This window comes from Syzygium oleosum, unplaced genomic scaffold (assembly GCF_021117445.2).
Source record: "Syzygium oleosum isolate NSW1041296 unplaced genomic scaffold, Sole_v2.1 Sole_v2.09, whole genome shotgun sequence".
NCBI classification, from domain to species: domain Eukaryota; kingdom Viridiplantae; phylum Streptophyta; class Magnoliopsida; order Myrtales; family Myrtaceae; genus Syzygium; species Syzygium oleosum.
This window is the reverse complement of record NW_026607493.1, coordinates 3,399,188-3,416,494: the sequence shown is the minus strand read 5'-3', so window position 1 is coordinate 3,416,494 and position 17,307 is coordinate 3,399,188. Positions and strand designations below refer to the sequence as shown.

At 41.4% G+C, this 17,307-nt stretch overlaps 1 protein-coding gene and 1 pseudogene across 1 annotated transcript; one reads left to right on the top strand and one right to left on the bottom strand.

The window, feature by feature from the left end:
• Positions 1 to 1,361: 1,361 nt before the first annotated feature.
• LOC115673421 (uncharacterized) lies at positions 1,362 to 6,951 on the bottom strand. Its single transcript, XM_030595584.2, has 8 exons — positions 6,510 to 6,951; positions 6,359 to 6,426; positions 5,670 to 5,736; positions 5,353 to 5,507; positions 5,157 to 5,227; positions 2,792 to 2,860; positions 2,351 to 2,451; positions 1,362 to 1,798 (listed from the first exon to the last, which is right to left on the bottom strand). Exons 1-8 carry the CDS (start codon positions 6,783 to 6,785, stop codon positions 1,484 to 1,486), a joined length of 1,122 nt encoding a protein of 373 aa, XP_030451444.2. The 5' UTR covers positions 6,786 to 6,951; the 3' UTR covers positions 1,362 to 1,483.
• A 5,388-nt stretch (positions 6,952 to 12,339) lies between these two features.
• LOC115673418 (stachyose synthase-like) lies at positions 12,340 to 15,749 on the top strand (annotated as a pseudogene).
• Positions 15,750 to 17,307: the final 1,558 nt, after the last annotated feature.

Genomic DNA, 17,307 nt, shown 5'->3' with positions numbered 1-17,307 from the left:
GATATGGACTACTGGATCTAACTGCCCGAAATGTGAGACGATGACTTCCTAACTCCCTCTGTACGCCTCATATTAAGGCCCAGAACAAAGATGAAGAGTTGGGGGAAAGCGATGAATATGATTTTTATTAACCAATTCGCTCTCGACACATGTTAGGACCCCAGCATCGGGTCTTGGTAACCTGGCTCGACGATAACATCTTATCGTCCAACAGGACATTCTTGACAATACATCACCGCAGTACCATGTGCGACCACAACTTGAAGTGTTGGAGATGCGTTGATCCTGAGATGGTGTAAATGTCATTTGTCAAACCTTGCATCACTTGTCAATCACAGGCCATCACCCGTCCAATATTATTCTACAATCAACCAGCGGTAACATATCAAGTACGCTGTTCTCTCTCTCTCTCCAAGAAAAATTCTCGTTCCTCATCTTTAAGCTTCGCATCCTCTAGTTTTCCCATAATTTAGTGCTAACTTAGACATAAGAGAGCCAATCCAAAACTCGAACGTCCTAACCCGTTTGTTGCGGTGCAGATCAATCTTCTAGCAAGACCTCCAGCCGAGTTTTGCGATTCCCATTCTGGGCATCAACAGTCTGGATGCGTTGAAATTGATTGTTATCTCGGCCATCGTATTGAAACATGCCTTGAAATCGTCTAGTCTCCAGGTCCATGGAGGGTGTCTTTGTTGTGTCTAGATGCTTGTTCAAACTCGGATGTATAAAACTATATTTCTGAGTTCAAGTTGGCGTAGGGCAAGATCAGAATAGAAAATCGGTTGGGCCTGAACTGGACGGGCGACGGATTCTTGTTTCGATGAGATGCGCGGCGGAAAAGTGAAGAGAAGGGATCGTCATGACGATGGCCTGTCCTCCCACCCTCCAATATCGAACTTTCTCTCACTTTGCTTTTGATTGATGTGAAGTTGAAGTGGAGTCCACATGCCCATCCACGTGACATTTCTGGTGCAAAGGAAGAACATCGCAGTTTGTTGCACAATTGACAGGAGAATCCAGGTGCATCAATTGCTAGAAAGTCGAATGATTCCAGTGCGCTGTCTAACGAAATCAAAGCTCGGTGAAAACTCTGGTCTCAAATTGAGCGTATCATTTTGAGTTTGTTCGGGAAATGTTAAGATCCGGCTTAATGGACTTAGGGAGGCTATCAAACTCCGAGTTCAGTTATGAATGCTATTAAGAAAGATTTCGTCTTTGATGAGTACACACCCGACAGTAATGCCTCTATCCGACCATATTCAAGGTACAAAAAAAAAACAGCATGGACATATGAATTTACAAGGAATAAAGAAGTGAAAAGCCGCACCACCATGAGGCCGAGGTGACGCCACTAAAAGGGAGGACACAACCCAACAAGCCATCTCCATTTAAAAAATGACATACAAAGGACGACCAAAGTTGAGCTATAGGAAGTGGTACTGATCTAAGAAGTACAAACTAATAGTACAATGCCAGGACTGTTCTACGACTCTATTGTCCCCAGAGCTACTTCCTCCATGGGTTTATATCGATCATTCCTAGGTCCAAAGACGCGGTACATCATGAATACAGATAGACACAACGAGACGACCGACAAAAATAGGGAGAAGGCTGTAGTGGCATCCCATGAACTTTGCGATGCCGTCTTTGTAAGGAACGAGCCTCCTAATGATATGTCCAGAGGTACCCAGTCACAGTTGATGGAGAAGTGCCCCGACCCATGCCATGGGTTCCCATTGACAGGATACCAGAATGCCACTGACATCTTGCTTGATCCCCCTATTGTGAATTGGGCATCCTGCATAAGTCAGGTATGACGAGTTACATTATATCCTTGTTATAGTGCATGCTCACTATGCTTGCACAATTATTGAATGAAATAGCAGATGTGGCAATAGGACGCTAATAGATCTAAAGAATAAATATTCCTTGGATAGTAACATCCAGTAGGTATACTATCATGCAGAAAAAGATGGTCTCAGTATGTTCAGCAACAAAGAGGTATCTCCTAGACACTTCAAAAGTTTTCAGCACGGGGTAAATCAAACACCAGAGCTACCAAGCATTTTACAAAGTTGAATTCGGCAGAAAATTTTGAGTTATCATACAAGTACATGTTCTGCAAATCAAACCTGAAAGATTCAAAGCACCCAACAGCTATATACTTAGCATTTAACAGAGAAGTAGTCAACTGACATCCCGCTTTAGCACAGCACTAACAATTTTTTGAAATAGTCTCACTTTCTAGATAAATCTGATCGTAATAACAAGGAATTTTATGATATACTCATGATGCATAGTGCCGGTATATTGCAGTACATAACATCCGAATCAACAATCGGTTTCTAACCTGTTGTATTCGATCCATAGTTCGCAAAGGCCTAGAGAACTCAAAGTAATATGTGCCCTTCTGACCATCTGAAGCATATGGACTGTCTTCCTCCACAAAACCTGATAGAGAATTTCAGCCATGGTAAACATGAGAAAGTATGGTGCACAGACTCATCTCAACCAATACATAAGAGGGAACTGTCAAAAGTCTAGGTTAGTTTTCATCAACTCTAAGCTTGACCTATAAAAAGTCGCAGCAGACAGTGCCTCAGCTTCATCTGTGTTTAGAACTAGAACTTCCCAACACTACACAATCTCAGCTCAGGATGCCTTTCATCTTAGTTAGGCAATACAGAGTAGACTTGGGGCCAATTGAGATTGGAAAGCTTGGTTTAAGCAGTGGGAGAAAGTTGGGGGAGGCATATACAACTGAATACCAAAATATTAATCAGGGAACTACCTGAGTGAACAGTGAAGCTGCTATGCCACCATGCTCCATTCCAGTCATTCAGCCCGCTGGAGTCATTCCCTGACAGAAACCAATCCAAAAGTCAAGTATTAGTGACCTAATCTCTTCTTAGTTCTTATCTTTGTAGAAAAAAAAAATTAAAGGTTGGCATGTTCATTAGTCTCTTCCTACTGTTTCTTACTAATTTGAGGGGAAGAGGGACAAAGGGACCAAGAAGCAAAGTAGGAAGTAATTTCAGTCAAGCACATAAAGCAGGGATGCCTGGAAAGTTCCCCAGTTGCACTGAAAAAAGGAAACCTTTCCCTTAAGGCACTCATGAAAAGTTACATACTAACATGCCATTAGATATGAATCGACAAAGATCATTGAATTATCTGGTATCCTTTCCCCCTTCTCTACCCCCCGGGGTTTCCTTTGTCGCCTATCGACACAAGTGAGTAGCTTTATTTGATTTATTAAAAAAGTAATGCTTGAGCTATACGCACATTAGTATTCCGCACCACTTCTCTGAAAGAAATGGACAGCACTTGTTTTGCGCAATAACAGAGCACCAATCAGTTAGAATCTAATTCACGAAAGCCACCCATAGTTAACCATTTTTTATTGAATTTGTTTTAGTTTTTGGTATATGCAAGGAAATGGTAACAAGAAGGCCAATTTATCTAGAATCAGCGTGGGAATTGAGTGGAAAGAACCAAGGCACTCACACACACTTTGGAAGCTACAAAAACATTGATGGCACTGGAGATAATGGATTGATGCTAGTTTATTTACGAATCTTTGTGCGAGGAATCACATGGACCTGCCAGGGCTTGAAGATCTATCCTTCTATTTTCCATGGTTAATTGGAGAAAACTAGGGATTCCTTACGTCAGTGGTGCAGTTCTATCTGCCACAAACTTAAAAAATGGTACAAATGTAACAAAATCCAACTCAACATCATTTGTCAAAGATAAAGAATCCCTGAACTTATCTTCTAAGCGATAGCAAATATCTATCCCTCATTTCCATAGAACAGATGCCCTCATTCACCACACACGACCCTTATGATTTGTTCCCTGCCTTCCCCAATATGCTCTATAAGTTAACAATAGAAGCAGTCTCATTGAGAATGTCAGCCGTGGCACAATAAAAGCAACAACTATGAAAAGCGGATCTATCAGCAACACTCAGTTGCTCTATGCTCCTGTAAAATGAGCTTACCAAGAGTATCTCGGGTAACATTCCCATTCTGCCTTCTGCCAATGCTATAGTGGCAGAAGATGAATATCCAAAACGAACATAGAAAACTAATATTATGGACGAAAACTTTGGAGTCTTTTAATTTTATATACATTGTGGACCCGTTTCCCAACAGTTTGAATTTCTAAGATGTATAACATGATATCAGGAACCCAAGTCATGAGTCTGAATCATCATAGAGCCCCTCTTTTGTTTTTTTCTATTTCTTAGCATTGTCATTCTGTTTTTCATTACCTCAAATTGTCCGTTCAATGCGGTTACATCCACATCTTGAAATTCACATAAAAACACAACTTACAAATGCAGGGGAATCATAAGAATATGCTCAAAGATATCGAGAACCTGTTATTTAACAGCTTAAGCTTTTGAAAATGGTTTGGGTAACATAATCCAACTTTTCTTTAACTCAGTCAAATACAAAGTACCAAGACTGAAAATTCAAAGACCAAAAGAACAATAATAAAAAATGGAGGCTATGGCCCCAACCAAAAAAGAATTAGATAAACAAGTAACCAAAAAGCAGGTGATCATGGTCTCTTGATTGCAAAAGAAGGGAGAATTGAATGAACATGTTATGAATAGAATACAAGCGGATGATGAAGTGGAGCAGCACACATTTGATATCTCGTGCAATCGCAAGATTCTTTTAAGTTAAAGGGCACAGTCCACAAGACAATAATGCAATATACTGATTATAAGAACATATTGCACGATCATGAACCAAAAGGTAATGGTTTAACAAAGACACGGAAGATTTGGAGACGGGGTCAAGCTGTTCACTCAAGAAAAGACAGCAGAAATGGGTGCGCTTGAAGAAGAGTCACGTGGCTCCGAATAGAGGACACGAGAAATTCATTTGAGACGGCGATCATGGGATGCCCTAATGAGAATATGCAACCGGGTGACAGCCACATGTAAGTTGTGTAGAAGAACTTAAACTGCATAAATGCATTATGTGAAGAGAGATCTTCAGTTAATCGGAATTTGCAATCAAATAGAGTACAATGGCTACAAAGCATCCATGCAGGCAAACCCAACCAATACTAGAAGTTACGGTGGTGGTTCTTAGTATTGGGAAGAAAACGGAAAGTGAGCTGCAAAATTGATGACATACCTGTAGGACCAGTTCCATCAATGTATCTACAATGTGGGCTCCAAGAATAAAGATCGACCAGATGGCCGAATCTGTTGATAGCAAGCAAATGATTTCATATAACAGCAGCAACTATCTATTGGTTCACAAGAATCCAACTAAGGAATATGTGGCACTTTTAAGAAGGTCAAAATATAAAAAAATTGCAGCATGTCACCTGTCACCACCATTTCCTTCTCCATTGTCTATTGGATTTCCACCATAAAGTCGCCCAGGAATGGCATTCCCAATTGAAAAGTGCATGATGTCAACTTCATGGCCTTTGCATGTTTTGTTTGTGCACGTATCAGTTCCTTCCTTACACCCGCCCATCTAGTTTTAACATAAACATAGGTAGATTCAGTTCCAAAGGAAGCTGCACACCTGAGTATAACTAACATCCACAGATGATGCAAAAACATCGAAAATTTAAATCACATACATCAGGGAAGGGGGCAAAATGTAGGAAGCTTCAATAAAAGTAACAACAATTACATTATGATAGGAGGCACTTTCACCAATTTGGAACATTAGAGCAACTGAGGGGCATTTGGGGCTCTCCCTGCATTGTCAGAAGGAAAATCAAGTCAATCCAAATCTTCCGTGATAGGACTTCAATGAAAAGAAGAGAATGTGGAATCTCATTCTGGAAAGCATCCTTTATTTGGGTAATATTTGTGAGATTGATGTTAATTGATCTCAAGGATTAAGTTGTTAAATGAAAGCGTGTAAATAATCCCATTTCCACACATCAGTCTTAGGCAAAAACCAAGCCAGCGCATAGGAGACGCGTCAGAGCATTTAGATATAAACCACTCATCATTTAACAGTTTAAGTGTTTAGCTAAGTCGGCCTTGATCTTGTATTGTGGTGGTAAATAACACGCGAAAAGATACATGGTGCAGCTAAAATCTAAACAAAGAACAAAAGGACTGGACCCAAGCTCACTGAGACAATGCATCACAACAAGTTTGGCAATATTTTCAAGCACATAATCATGTATCCAGTCGTGGCCACAAAAGCGAGTTCAGATTCCCACTTACTCGCAAGATTTGACACCGTCACTAACGATGCTGAATCGAGGAACAAAACAGTAACTCCAACAAAAGGAGAAAAAGAAAGGACATCACCAGGCACCGCTCAACAGAATCACTGCTTTGAATTGCATCAAAATTTAAGCTCACCCTTTAGAGTAAACATAGTTCCCATCAACCTGCAGCAAGAAGAACACACTAGTCCCATCGTGCACAGCCTGCCACACCATCCGAACGAGCTTCATCAACCCACCAAACTCGACGGCCAACAGAACACGAAGAAAAGGCAGAGAGCACCCACCTTGACGATCATTTTCCCACCGCCGTACTCCTTGTCATCGTCTGGGTCGAGCGCCGGGAGCAGGGAAAACTCGGACCCCTCGATGTCCTTCCAATCGTCGCCGTGCCCATCCAGAGTGATGGTTCCGGGCTTGAAGCCGGCCTCGATTCGGACCTTCGATTCGGTCTCGCAGCTCCCCTCGCCCGATTCCTGGTGCGAGCTGACTCGAGCGATCGGCGCAACGGAGAGTTGGAGAAGAAGAAGAGCAGCAGTCGCAGCAAGAGAGATCCGAGGCATTGTATCGCAAGCAAAGGGATCGAGAGATCTTGGATCTCTATCGCGCGTGGCGATGCATTTCTGGATTGCCTCCAATCTGTATGACGAAATGCAGCGAGATAAGGTTGACTGTGATTCTTGCAGTTTTTTGGGCCTTCGTTGCGAAAATGGACGAACGAGAGCGACGCGAACATGTTCTCGTTCGTTTGAATATCTGACTATTTTATTTTATTTTTTCTTTTTTCTTTTTTTGGGTAGACTATTCAATATGGGAATTAGATCCATAAAATTGACATTTCATTAATTACTAATTTAGAAATATTAGGTTTAAATTACCATTTCTTCGAAAATCAAGCAATAAATTGTCCGAATTTAGCCGCATAGCCTAATTATCTAAACTTTACAGTACCCAACATTATGGAGAAAATTCACACAAAAGGTCTTATTTCATTGAGTGACATTTGTAAATCAATGTTATAAGAAAGCTTCCTTAGTTATTTCACCCATACTCGTCTTCACCATATTTACAGTCGGATCTAAAGTTTCTTGATAAACTATTATATCTTAAATGCACAGAAAATCAAAAGATCGCGCATTACATACTTGTCAAGATTTTTCTTTTTAGGTAAATGGATGAAAGAGGAGACCGATCGCATCAATTCTCTTTATGAGTTATGATAGGAATCTCACACCTGCTACAAAGTGATTGATTTAAGTCGTAACTAGCTAGCTATCGCCTTAGAATGAACAAGCTTGACACTATAGCCCGACAGACGTATCGACATGAAGAGCACTCTTTTACATCAGAATTCACTTGCGAGCCTATCATACTTTGAACTCGTGACCCTAAAGAAAGATAATAGGTGTTCTTTGCCACTCGCCGCCAGGTTCCCACGCTCCGTGATGATATCAACTTGGCATGCCACTAACAAAGAGTTATTACAAAAAGAAAGGTGCACTGACAATAGTTTAATTTACTCAAGTTACTCAGCGATGGAGAGTAGGCATCAACTCCACTAATTAGGCACGTATTAACAAAAGGATTATTCAGACTCGGTTTCCTCAACACGAAAGACGTCCTGCAAAGAACATACGGCCGGTAGAAAATATGTTGAGATGGGTACTGTTTTTTAAAGTCCGTGTCTTTCTAGCCATTTCGCGACGCGTGCTGGTCTAGGAGAACATACCGGCACATGATTTGGTCATGTGAAGAGTCAATCGTGATCCTTGCTCCATCCATCTTCCGGAGCTCCAAACTCCTAGATCAGGTCAAAATGTTTTGGTTCTTCTTCTCCTGGGGAAAATGCTATGCTTCACTGCCTCTCAATATTAGTTGAATTTAGTTCAGTCGTCGGGTGTTCATAGAAAAACACGATGCCAATTCGAAAGACATTAAATATATTTGAGCGGATTCATTGAAAGCTCATCTTAAATGGTCTCAAAGTTTTAAGCTTATCACAGATGGGTCATAATGGGTTAAGTGTGGAACCCATTTCCAACCCACCCATTAAGCCCACTCCTTTTATAAAAATATATTTTTTAAAATCAAATTTATTTTTATTTTTTTTTTTTTTTCTTTCTTTTTTTCGTTATTTTAGGCTGGTTGATAGTACATTAAATATATTTGAGTGGATTCATTGTTTTCAGCGCCACCTCGAGCTCGAAAATAAAGAAAAAAAAAAATATTAGATTTTAAAAAAATAAAATATTAAAAATATTAAAATTAATAAAATAAAAAAATAATTAAAAATTGTATTGTATGAAAATGTTTTAGTAGTATAATTTTTAAAAAAGTCATAAGAAACAAGTTTTCCTATATTTAGTTAAATATAAAAGTGTTTTAGTAATATGAGTCGGATGGTATCTTCGACCAAAAAAAAAATTTGTAGGTATCTAGTTAGGGAGAAGATCCATGTTGATCAATGCGAGGTGAACATCCGTGTTCGCCCAACGCACTCTTGTTTCTTTACCTTGTTTCAAGAAATGTCGAAGAAGGCTATATTCAATCTTCTTCCTTTTTTTATTATGACTTGGACTAAAAATTAATTCTCATAAATGTACACAAGTATCCACTCATCTGTTCACCTATATAAGAAAAGATTACGCTCACGTGAGAGTATCTATTTATGACCTGTAACTGATTAGAATATGGCACGACTTTTGGACGTGAAATTTATCGAATCCAAGCAAGGCCCAAGATCACTTAATTATCCCTTAAAAGGTTAGGCTGTATTCCATTCTCGGAGAAGGTTTCTTGATACTATCTTCAAATATCCTGCATTATTCTAATTACGTTTAATCCGTCTCTGTTGTGTATAAAATAAACATCTTTTATATTCAAAATAGGCGAAAGATGTAGTCTTTTATGATGACCTTTCATTTGGTAGTTGATTCTGGAATTCCATCGACAGCAGCCACTCCTGAATCTTCGAACTTCTTTTCTTTGGCCAATTATGTCTTCCTCAGTTTTTTTTTTTTGGGTCAAAATGTCTTCCTTATTTGACCATCACATTCTTTTCTAGTTCAACCGAACGGCGTTTAAGGTCGGTCAGTCAAATACTAAGAAATGTCTGCCCAAAGAGAAAAGTGCTTGGAATTGCTTTCTATCTTCGTGCCACTTGTTCTCTATCTAGCTAGAAATGTAAATGCCTGTGTTAAAGTCAAAGCATTATCAAAAGAAAAGTGAATCTAACTAATCTCCTTAGACCCACTTTGAGATCATTCTCGCATGTTTAAGGTTTAATTTTGCTGTTTGACTTTTAAAAAATCACATTTATCACACAACCGCCGGCGATGACCTGACTTCCACGTCAGTAATTTCCGATGAAAATTTAACGAAAGAACTACATTGGAATTGTTTACAGATGTTTAGAATTAAATTAATAAAATCGAAAAATTTAGAACTGAATTGACATCCGTACAATATATTTAAAGTTGATTGGACAATTTTCTCCTAAAATGGTTACCCCGGATCAAGATGACACTGGAAAAGTCATCAAAGGTCAAAAGCCTTTGCCTTACAACTGAAGTATCTTTCATTTTTTTCACTTTGTTTTTGATAGACATCTGCCGCCTCCAACTCTAGTGGATTAGGAATGGTTTCAAGTCATGTAAGTTCAAGCATCAATTCAACACCAGACAATGCTAGCAACAGGAGAATGTCGTACGAATTAGTTATACGTAAAATAATGATATTATGGATTTTTCTTAGGTGTTCAATCACAATTTACATGTTTAAAAAAAACACTATAATTGGACGTTATTGGTACTCTGAACTTTGTGGAGGTCCTTTAAAATCAAAAGGAGTACACTTATAAGTAAATTAGATAACTCTAAACCTCAAAAAATTAAGCATTCGGCCCTGATTGTAGTGAAATTTTCTGAGAATTTGATGTTCTTCCTATAAAATGAACGTAGCCTCTTAACTTGTGCTCCAATCTTTTTGGAGTTCTTTTAGAATCCAAAACAATATAATTATAAGTAAATCATATGATTTGAAAGGTCTAAACCTTACGAGAGCATTTGACCCCAATGGTAGCCGAACTTTCTTATAATCAGATGTTCTTCCCTTAGAATGAACCGTGACACTCAACTTGTCCTCTAATTTCCGTGGAATTCATTTAGAATCAAAATGAGCATAATTATAGACAAAGTAGCTGATTTGAAAACTCTAAACATCACAACATTTTTCAGTTTCATCTCCACCATTGCTCTCTAAAGCCGGATGAGGGGTGTGAACTTTGAAGCGCCCAAGCAAATTGATTTCTAGAATATGGTCAAAAGATTATCAAAAGGGGTGACTAGTGAATGGTAATCTTTACCCACACAACTTTCTAGTTCTCTTCCGACGATGTCTCCTAGCAGCCTTCACCTAATTTCTTATTCTACAAGCTTCGATTTTGTTGAGGAATAGATAATCCTAGTCATCCATTCTGTAAACTTCTAAAGGCTTCTTTTGTGTGTGTTCAAGAACCTTCATCTTGATGTCGATGGAGTTGCCATCTTGCCATCAAAAAGGTCACCGTATGAAAGAGAGCTAAAGTAAAGCGTGCTCTTTATTTATTTCCCAATTAATTTTTCTTCAAGAGTCTCACTTATATGTGAACCAGAGCACAAACGATCTTGTCGCCAAACTAATTTAGAGAGGTTGACCAAAAAAAAAAAAAAACTAATTTAGAGGTTACTGGGCCATATTATAGTATAATAATGGGAAAAGTGTTAAAAAAGTCCTAAACCTTTTGTATTGATGGCAATTTACTCCTAAACCTTTTTTTTGTGCTAATTCAGTCGTAAATCTTTTGCATTGGTGCCAATTTAGTCCTAAACCTTTTTTTAGTACCAATTCAGTCCTAAACCTTTTGTATCGGTGCCAATTCAGTCCTAAACCTTTTGTTTTTGTGTCAATTCAGTCATTTCGGCCAATTTTGGCCGGATTTTGTTGACGTGGACGTCGACCGGCTCTGGCGTGAACAACTTTAAATAATATTTTAATATTTTTTTGAATTTTTATTTTTTTGTTTTTGTTTTTATTTTATTTTTTTCCTCCCTTCCCTCCTTCCTCCAGCTGATCGCCGGACCGGCGACCAGCCAGAGGCCAGCAAGGTCGCCTCGCCGGATGGCCACAAGGGTGGCCTTGCACTGGGTGGACGAGGGTGAGCCTCGCCATGGTTGAACGAGGCCCGACCTCGCCGAATCTGGCGAGGTCAAGCCTCGCCGACGGCTGGGCGAGGCACGACCTCGCTGGATCTGATGATGTCCAGCCTCGCTTAGCCATGGCGAGGCTCGCCTTCGCTATCGCTGGCAAGGGCGAGCCTCGATAGTGGCCGGCGAGGTCGACCTCGCTAGCCTCTGGCCTTTTGCAGGTCGCAGGTTCAGCAACCGGCTGGAGGAAGGAGGGAGGGGAGGAGAAAAAAAAGAAAAGAAAAAAATCAAAAAAATATTAAAATATTATTAAAAGTTATCTACGTCAGCGCCGGTGACCGGCCGCCGGCCAGCCGACGTCCACGTCAGTAAAATCCGGCCAATTTGACTGAATTGACATAAATACAAAATGTTTAGGACTGAATTAGCACAAATGCAAAAGGTTTAGGATTGAATTGGCACAAAAAAAAGGTTTTGGACTAAATTGGCATAAATATAAAAAGTTGAGGACTGAATTGATACCAAAAAAAGGTTTAGAACTAAATTGACATCAATGCCAAAGGTTTATGACTTTTTTGATACTTTTCCCGTATAATAATCATTGTCACGGCCCACGGGATGCATGAGCCAGTGTTTTCTATATGTGTATGTTGCTATATTCATTAGTCAAAAGATTAATAGAGAAGAGCCCAGGAGTATCCAAATTTGTTGGACACCCACTTGATTCTGTTCTTTTTTCTTTGATCCCCTTTACAAGAACTTTGCCCAGAGCATTCCAGTCTTTTTTTTCTGTATAAATACATGTCTCATGGCTTACCATTTCTTACTGTGAGGATTGGAAAGTATCAAAGTATTTGCAAGGCATTGATTGTGTTAAGAGTTTGTTGCATTTGCTTCAGCAATCTCTTGCTTTCTCAGCTTTTGTTTCTTTTTCATGGCACCTCCCAATGAGCCACTCAATCCAATCTTCAACTTCTGCTAATCCCATGGTGTCAAACATCGCATTCATTTGTCTCACGGGAAGCTATGGGCCGGTAATATTTCATTTTTTTTTAAAAATCGTTTGATAAGCATCTTTATTTTTTTTTTTTTTTAAATTTTTTTAAATAAGTAAAAAAATTTACTTTTATTTTGACGGAAGAGAAATAAAACTTCTTACGCCGCCCTGCTATAAACCCATGCGGCCACCCGCTATTCCCCGCCATCCCACCGCCCACCGCGTAACCCACCCCCACCGCCCGGTGTCCTTCGCCGACCGCCTCCTCCCACCACCATCTTCCGCCGTTCGCCACCGCCCAATGCCGGCCATAACTCGTCAAGGGAGTGCCAATCCTCTCTGATGTCCCCAGCAATGTGGCTTTCATCCCCTTCTCATCTCTCTGTGAACCTTCAAAGTCCGATTTGCCACCATACTTGCTTCATCAGGTCCAGTCCATCTCACACAGAGGAGGCTTCTTGGGCTTCACCAACGATGAGCCATCAGACAGGTTGATGAACTCTCTAGGGAGGTTCAGTGGCAGAGACTTCTTGAGCATCTTCAGGTTCAAAACATGGTGGTCCACCATGTGGGTGGGAAGTTCTGGGTCTGATCTGCAAATGGAGACTCAATGGGTGCTCTTGGATGTGCCTGAGGTTGATTCTTATGCATTGATCCTGCCCATCGTAGAAGGGAGTTTTCGGTCTGCACTTCACCCGGGGAGTAATGGGCACGTCATGATTTGCGCAGAGAGTGGTTGTGGCCAAGTAAGAGCATCGTCCTTTGATGCAATCGCTTATGTTCATGTGTCCAAGAATCCGTATACCTTGATGAGAGAGGCCTATCGTGCTCTCAGGGTTCATCTCAACACATTCAGGCTATTGGAAGAGAAAGCTGTCCCTTCTATTGCAGATAAATATGGTTGGTGCACTTGGGATGCTTTTTATTTAGCAGTTGAACCTGTTGGTGTTTGGCATGGATTGAAGGATTTTGCAGAGGGTGGCATTTCCACGAGATTCCTAATCATCGATGATGGGTGGCAGAGCATCAACTTGGACGGCCAGGACCCGAGCCAGGATGCAAAGAACCTCATCCTGGGTGGGACTCAAATGACGTCCCGGCTTCACCGGCTTGAAGAAGGGGAAAAGTTCAGAAAGTACGAGGGAGGAACCATGTTAGGCCCCAACGCTCCCCCTTTTGACCCTAGGAAACCGAAGATGCTGATCTCAAAGGCCATCGAGCTCGAACGTATTGAGAAGGATGTGGATGCCGCAGTGCGAGACGGAGCCACTGATTTGTCGGAGCTTGAGTTGAGGATTGAGAAGTTGAGACGAGAACTTGATGAAATTGTTGGAGACGAGGGACAGAATGAGGCTAGTAAGGGAGAGGGTAAAGGTTAAAGCTTTGGCATGAGAGCTTTCACTAGGGACTTGAGACAAAAGTTCAAAGGCTTGGATGATATATATGTTTGGCATGCTCTTTGTGGTGCTTGGGGTGGGGTGAGGCCAGGATCAACTCATCTCAACTCAAAGGTGATTCCTTGCAAGCTTGCTCCTGGACTCAATGGGACAATGGATGACTTGGCCGTGGACAAGATTGTCGAAGGCGGGATCGGTCTTGTCCACCCCTCCCAAGCCAATGATTTCTATGACTCCATGCACTCTTACCTCGCTAGTGTCGGCATCACCGGAGTGAAAGTTGATGTCATTCATGTAAGTTGTCTCTCTGTCAATATCTAGATTGGATGTTGCTAGTCAAGATTCTCACGATTCTCTTTAAGCATTCTAAATGCAGACTCTTGAGTATGTGTGTGAAGACTATGGAGGGAGGGTTGAGCTTGCGAAGGCTTATTACAAGGGACTGTCAAATTCCATCAGAAAGAACTTCAAGGGAAGTGGGATCATATCGAGCATGCAACAGTGCAACGACTTCTTCCTCCTTGGGACTAGACAGATATCCATGGGAAGAGTAGGTAAGACCAACCAAACTTGTCATTGGCCTCTCTCAAGCTCTGGACCTTTCGAAGGAATTTGTTTGGAAAATGGTCAAATTGCGAATTCAGAAACTGGATTTTGAAGGTTTTGATGCTTAGGGGATGACTTTTGGTTTCAAGATCCAAATGGCGATCCAATGGGAGTCTACTGGTTGCAAGGATTCATTGTGCATATAACAGCATGTGGATGGGCCAGATCATACAGCCTGACTGGGACATGTTCCAAACAGACCACCTGTGCGCCGAATTCCATGCCGGCTCAAGGGCCATCTGCGGAGGGCCAATCTATGTCAGTGACTCGGTCGGGTTTCATGACTTTGGCCTCCTGCGGAAGCTCGTTTTCCCTGATGGGACCATCCCCAAGTGCCAGCAATTTGCCCTCCCAACCAGAGACTGCCTCTTCAAGAACCCCCTCTTTGATAACAAGACCATCCTCAAACTTTGGAACGTCAATAAGGTAATGCCCCTGTCTGTCTGATGAATCTTGCCGAAGGAACATTAGATTAATCAGACACGTCATCGTATAGCTAGAATCAACCTTTTTAATTTTTATCGACCAAGAGACTTGATAAATATCTGGTATGATGTTCTATAATGTTCTGGATAAGAGTAGTCCATGTGTCTATTTATCTTCTAAAACTACAATGACAGATCCCCAATTTGACTGGTCACTCATAACTGGTAGCTTCTTAAACAGATGGTCAACCAAACTTGCTACTCCAACAACCAGAATATGCATCAACTTAAGCGTTTGTTACGGCCAAAATGACTATTTTGTTTTGAAACGTTGTTACAGTTTGGAGGAGCGATTGGTGCATTCAACTGTCAAGGAGCTGGCTGGGACCCAAAAGAGAGGAGGATCAAGGGCTATCCAGGGTGCTACAAGGCAGCCACTGGTTTTGTCCATGTGACAGACATGGAATGGGACCAAAACGATGCAGCAGCCCAAATGGGTGGGGCAGAAGAATACGCCGTGTACATGAGCCAAGCTGAGAGGCTCCTCCTGATGACCCGAGAGTCAGACCCAATCCAAGTGACCCTCAGCCCATCTTCCTTTGAGATCTTCAGCCTTGTGCCCATCATGAATCTTGGACGCATCAAGTGTGGCCCGATTGGTCTGGCCAACATGCTCAACAGTGGAGGGACAGTTCAAGAAGTGGGGTGTAAAGATTGTGGGAGTGGGATTAGGGTCAGTGTCAAAATCAAGGGTGAAGGTCGGTTCTTGGCCTACTCAAGTGGGTCACCAAGAAGCTGCCGTTTAAATGGTGAGGAAGCGGGGATTGAGTGGTCGGTTGATGGCAGATTGGCCTTGAGCGTTCCTTGGGTTGAAGCGGCTGGTGGCATTTCTGATGTAGTTTTTCTTTTTTCGCATTGATTTTATTTTTCATGTCTGTCCTTTTTATGTTTATTTTTATTGTTTTGTGTGAAGATGCCATGAGATTGAAGTGTCCGATCATCCGCTGGTTGTAAAATAGAATTGATAGTGCCAATTGCTGGATTTCTTGAGTTCGTTTTTGTCTTTCATGAAAATAGAATGCAGATGCGCAGGCGAATTTTAAGCTATGAATGACAATGCATAAATAGTCGCCCATGTAAAAACTCTAAAAAAATTATTCAACCGCATTTAAGATATTTTCGCGATTATTACCATTCCCATTTACAAGTTAATTGCGGTGACCAACTTTGCTCTTGGTATAACTAGGAGTTTACAAAGGTACCAGATTGGACCGCCCCAGAACCGACAGTTCTCAATTTCAATTTACTAGAATCGGTGAATACCGATCCGATTCCCTATTCCAAGCATAGAACTACCCATCCGATATATATATATAATTCCATCCTCAATTATAACTTCCTAGAAGATTTAGCAAGAACTTGTGTCAATTGCAATAGAGAAACCTTCTCTGGTATATCATACAAGATTTATGAACCGATGAAATCAGAAGAGTATCAAATGTCAATTGAAATACACAAGTACTCATCATTTGAACAATTAACTCACCGTTCATGGATATCGAGTGAGTAGAGTTTCATTTCTTAGTCCGTCTTAGTATGTCTAGACTTTGTTTGAAGAACAAAGGAAATCATTCTGTGAACATACGTTGTTTATCCCTACGTGAGATTCGCGGTTGATTCGATCTGCATTACCGATTGAAAGGCATTATGACATTAAGATTTCTAAGGTATAGCAATCAATAGGTAAGGTTGTTTTTCTTTGATCAATCAAAGACCAAGCAAACCGGCTTACACCAATCTTAGTTACAAACCGGTATATGTATATATATATACACTTTTTCCCTTGCAAAGAAGTACCCACATAGAAAGTAAGGGCCTGTTTGGCAACTTACCAAATAGTGATTGATTCTGTTCTTTTGTTCTCATAATCAATTTGGGAAAAGAAATCCGTTTGCTAAATTTTTTGTGCCCGGGCACAATTTTTTGCAAAATTGTACCTAGAATCAGTTTTAAAACAGAATCAAGAATAAAAAAAAAAGTAGCTTCTTGATTCTAGAACAATTTTTTCAGAACTGATTCTTCTTGATTGTTTTCTTTTTTTTGGTTGTTGTTGTTCTTCAGCCCCGCCACCCGCCGGCCACCGCCGCCGACAACCAAACACAGGCCAGGACCGGCGAGGGCAACTTGCGGCCTCGCCTAGCCAAGGCGAGGCCGACCTCGCTATCGCCACCCACGTCCGTCGCCTGGATGGCGACGGCGAGGCCGGCCTCGCCTTGGCTGGGCGAGGCTCGACCTTGCCGTCGCTGGGTTGGCGACGGCGAGGTTGGCCTCGCCCAGCCAAAGCGAGACCGACCTCGCCGTCGCCACAGGCGAGGGCGGCGGTGAGGGCCGCAACGCCTTCGCTAGCCCTGGCCTGTGGCTGGTCGCTGGCGACGGCGGTCGGCCATGGCCAAGAAAGAAAGGGGAAAGAAAGAAAA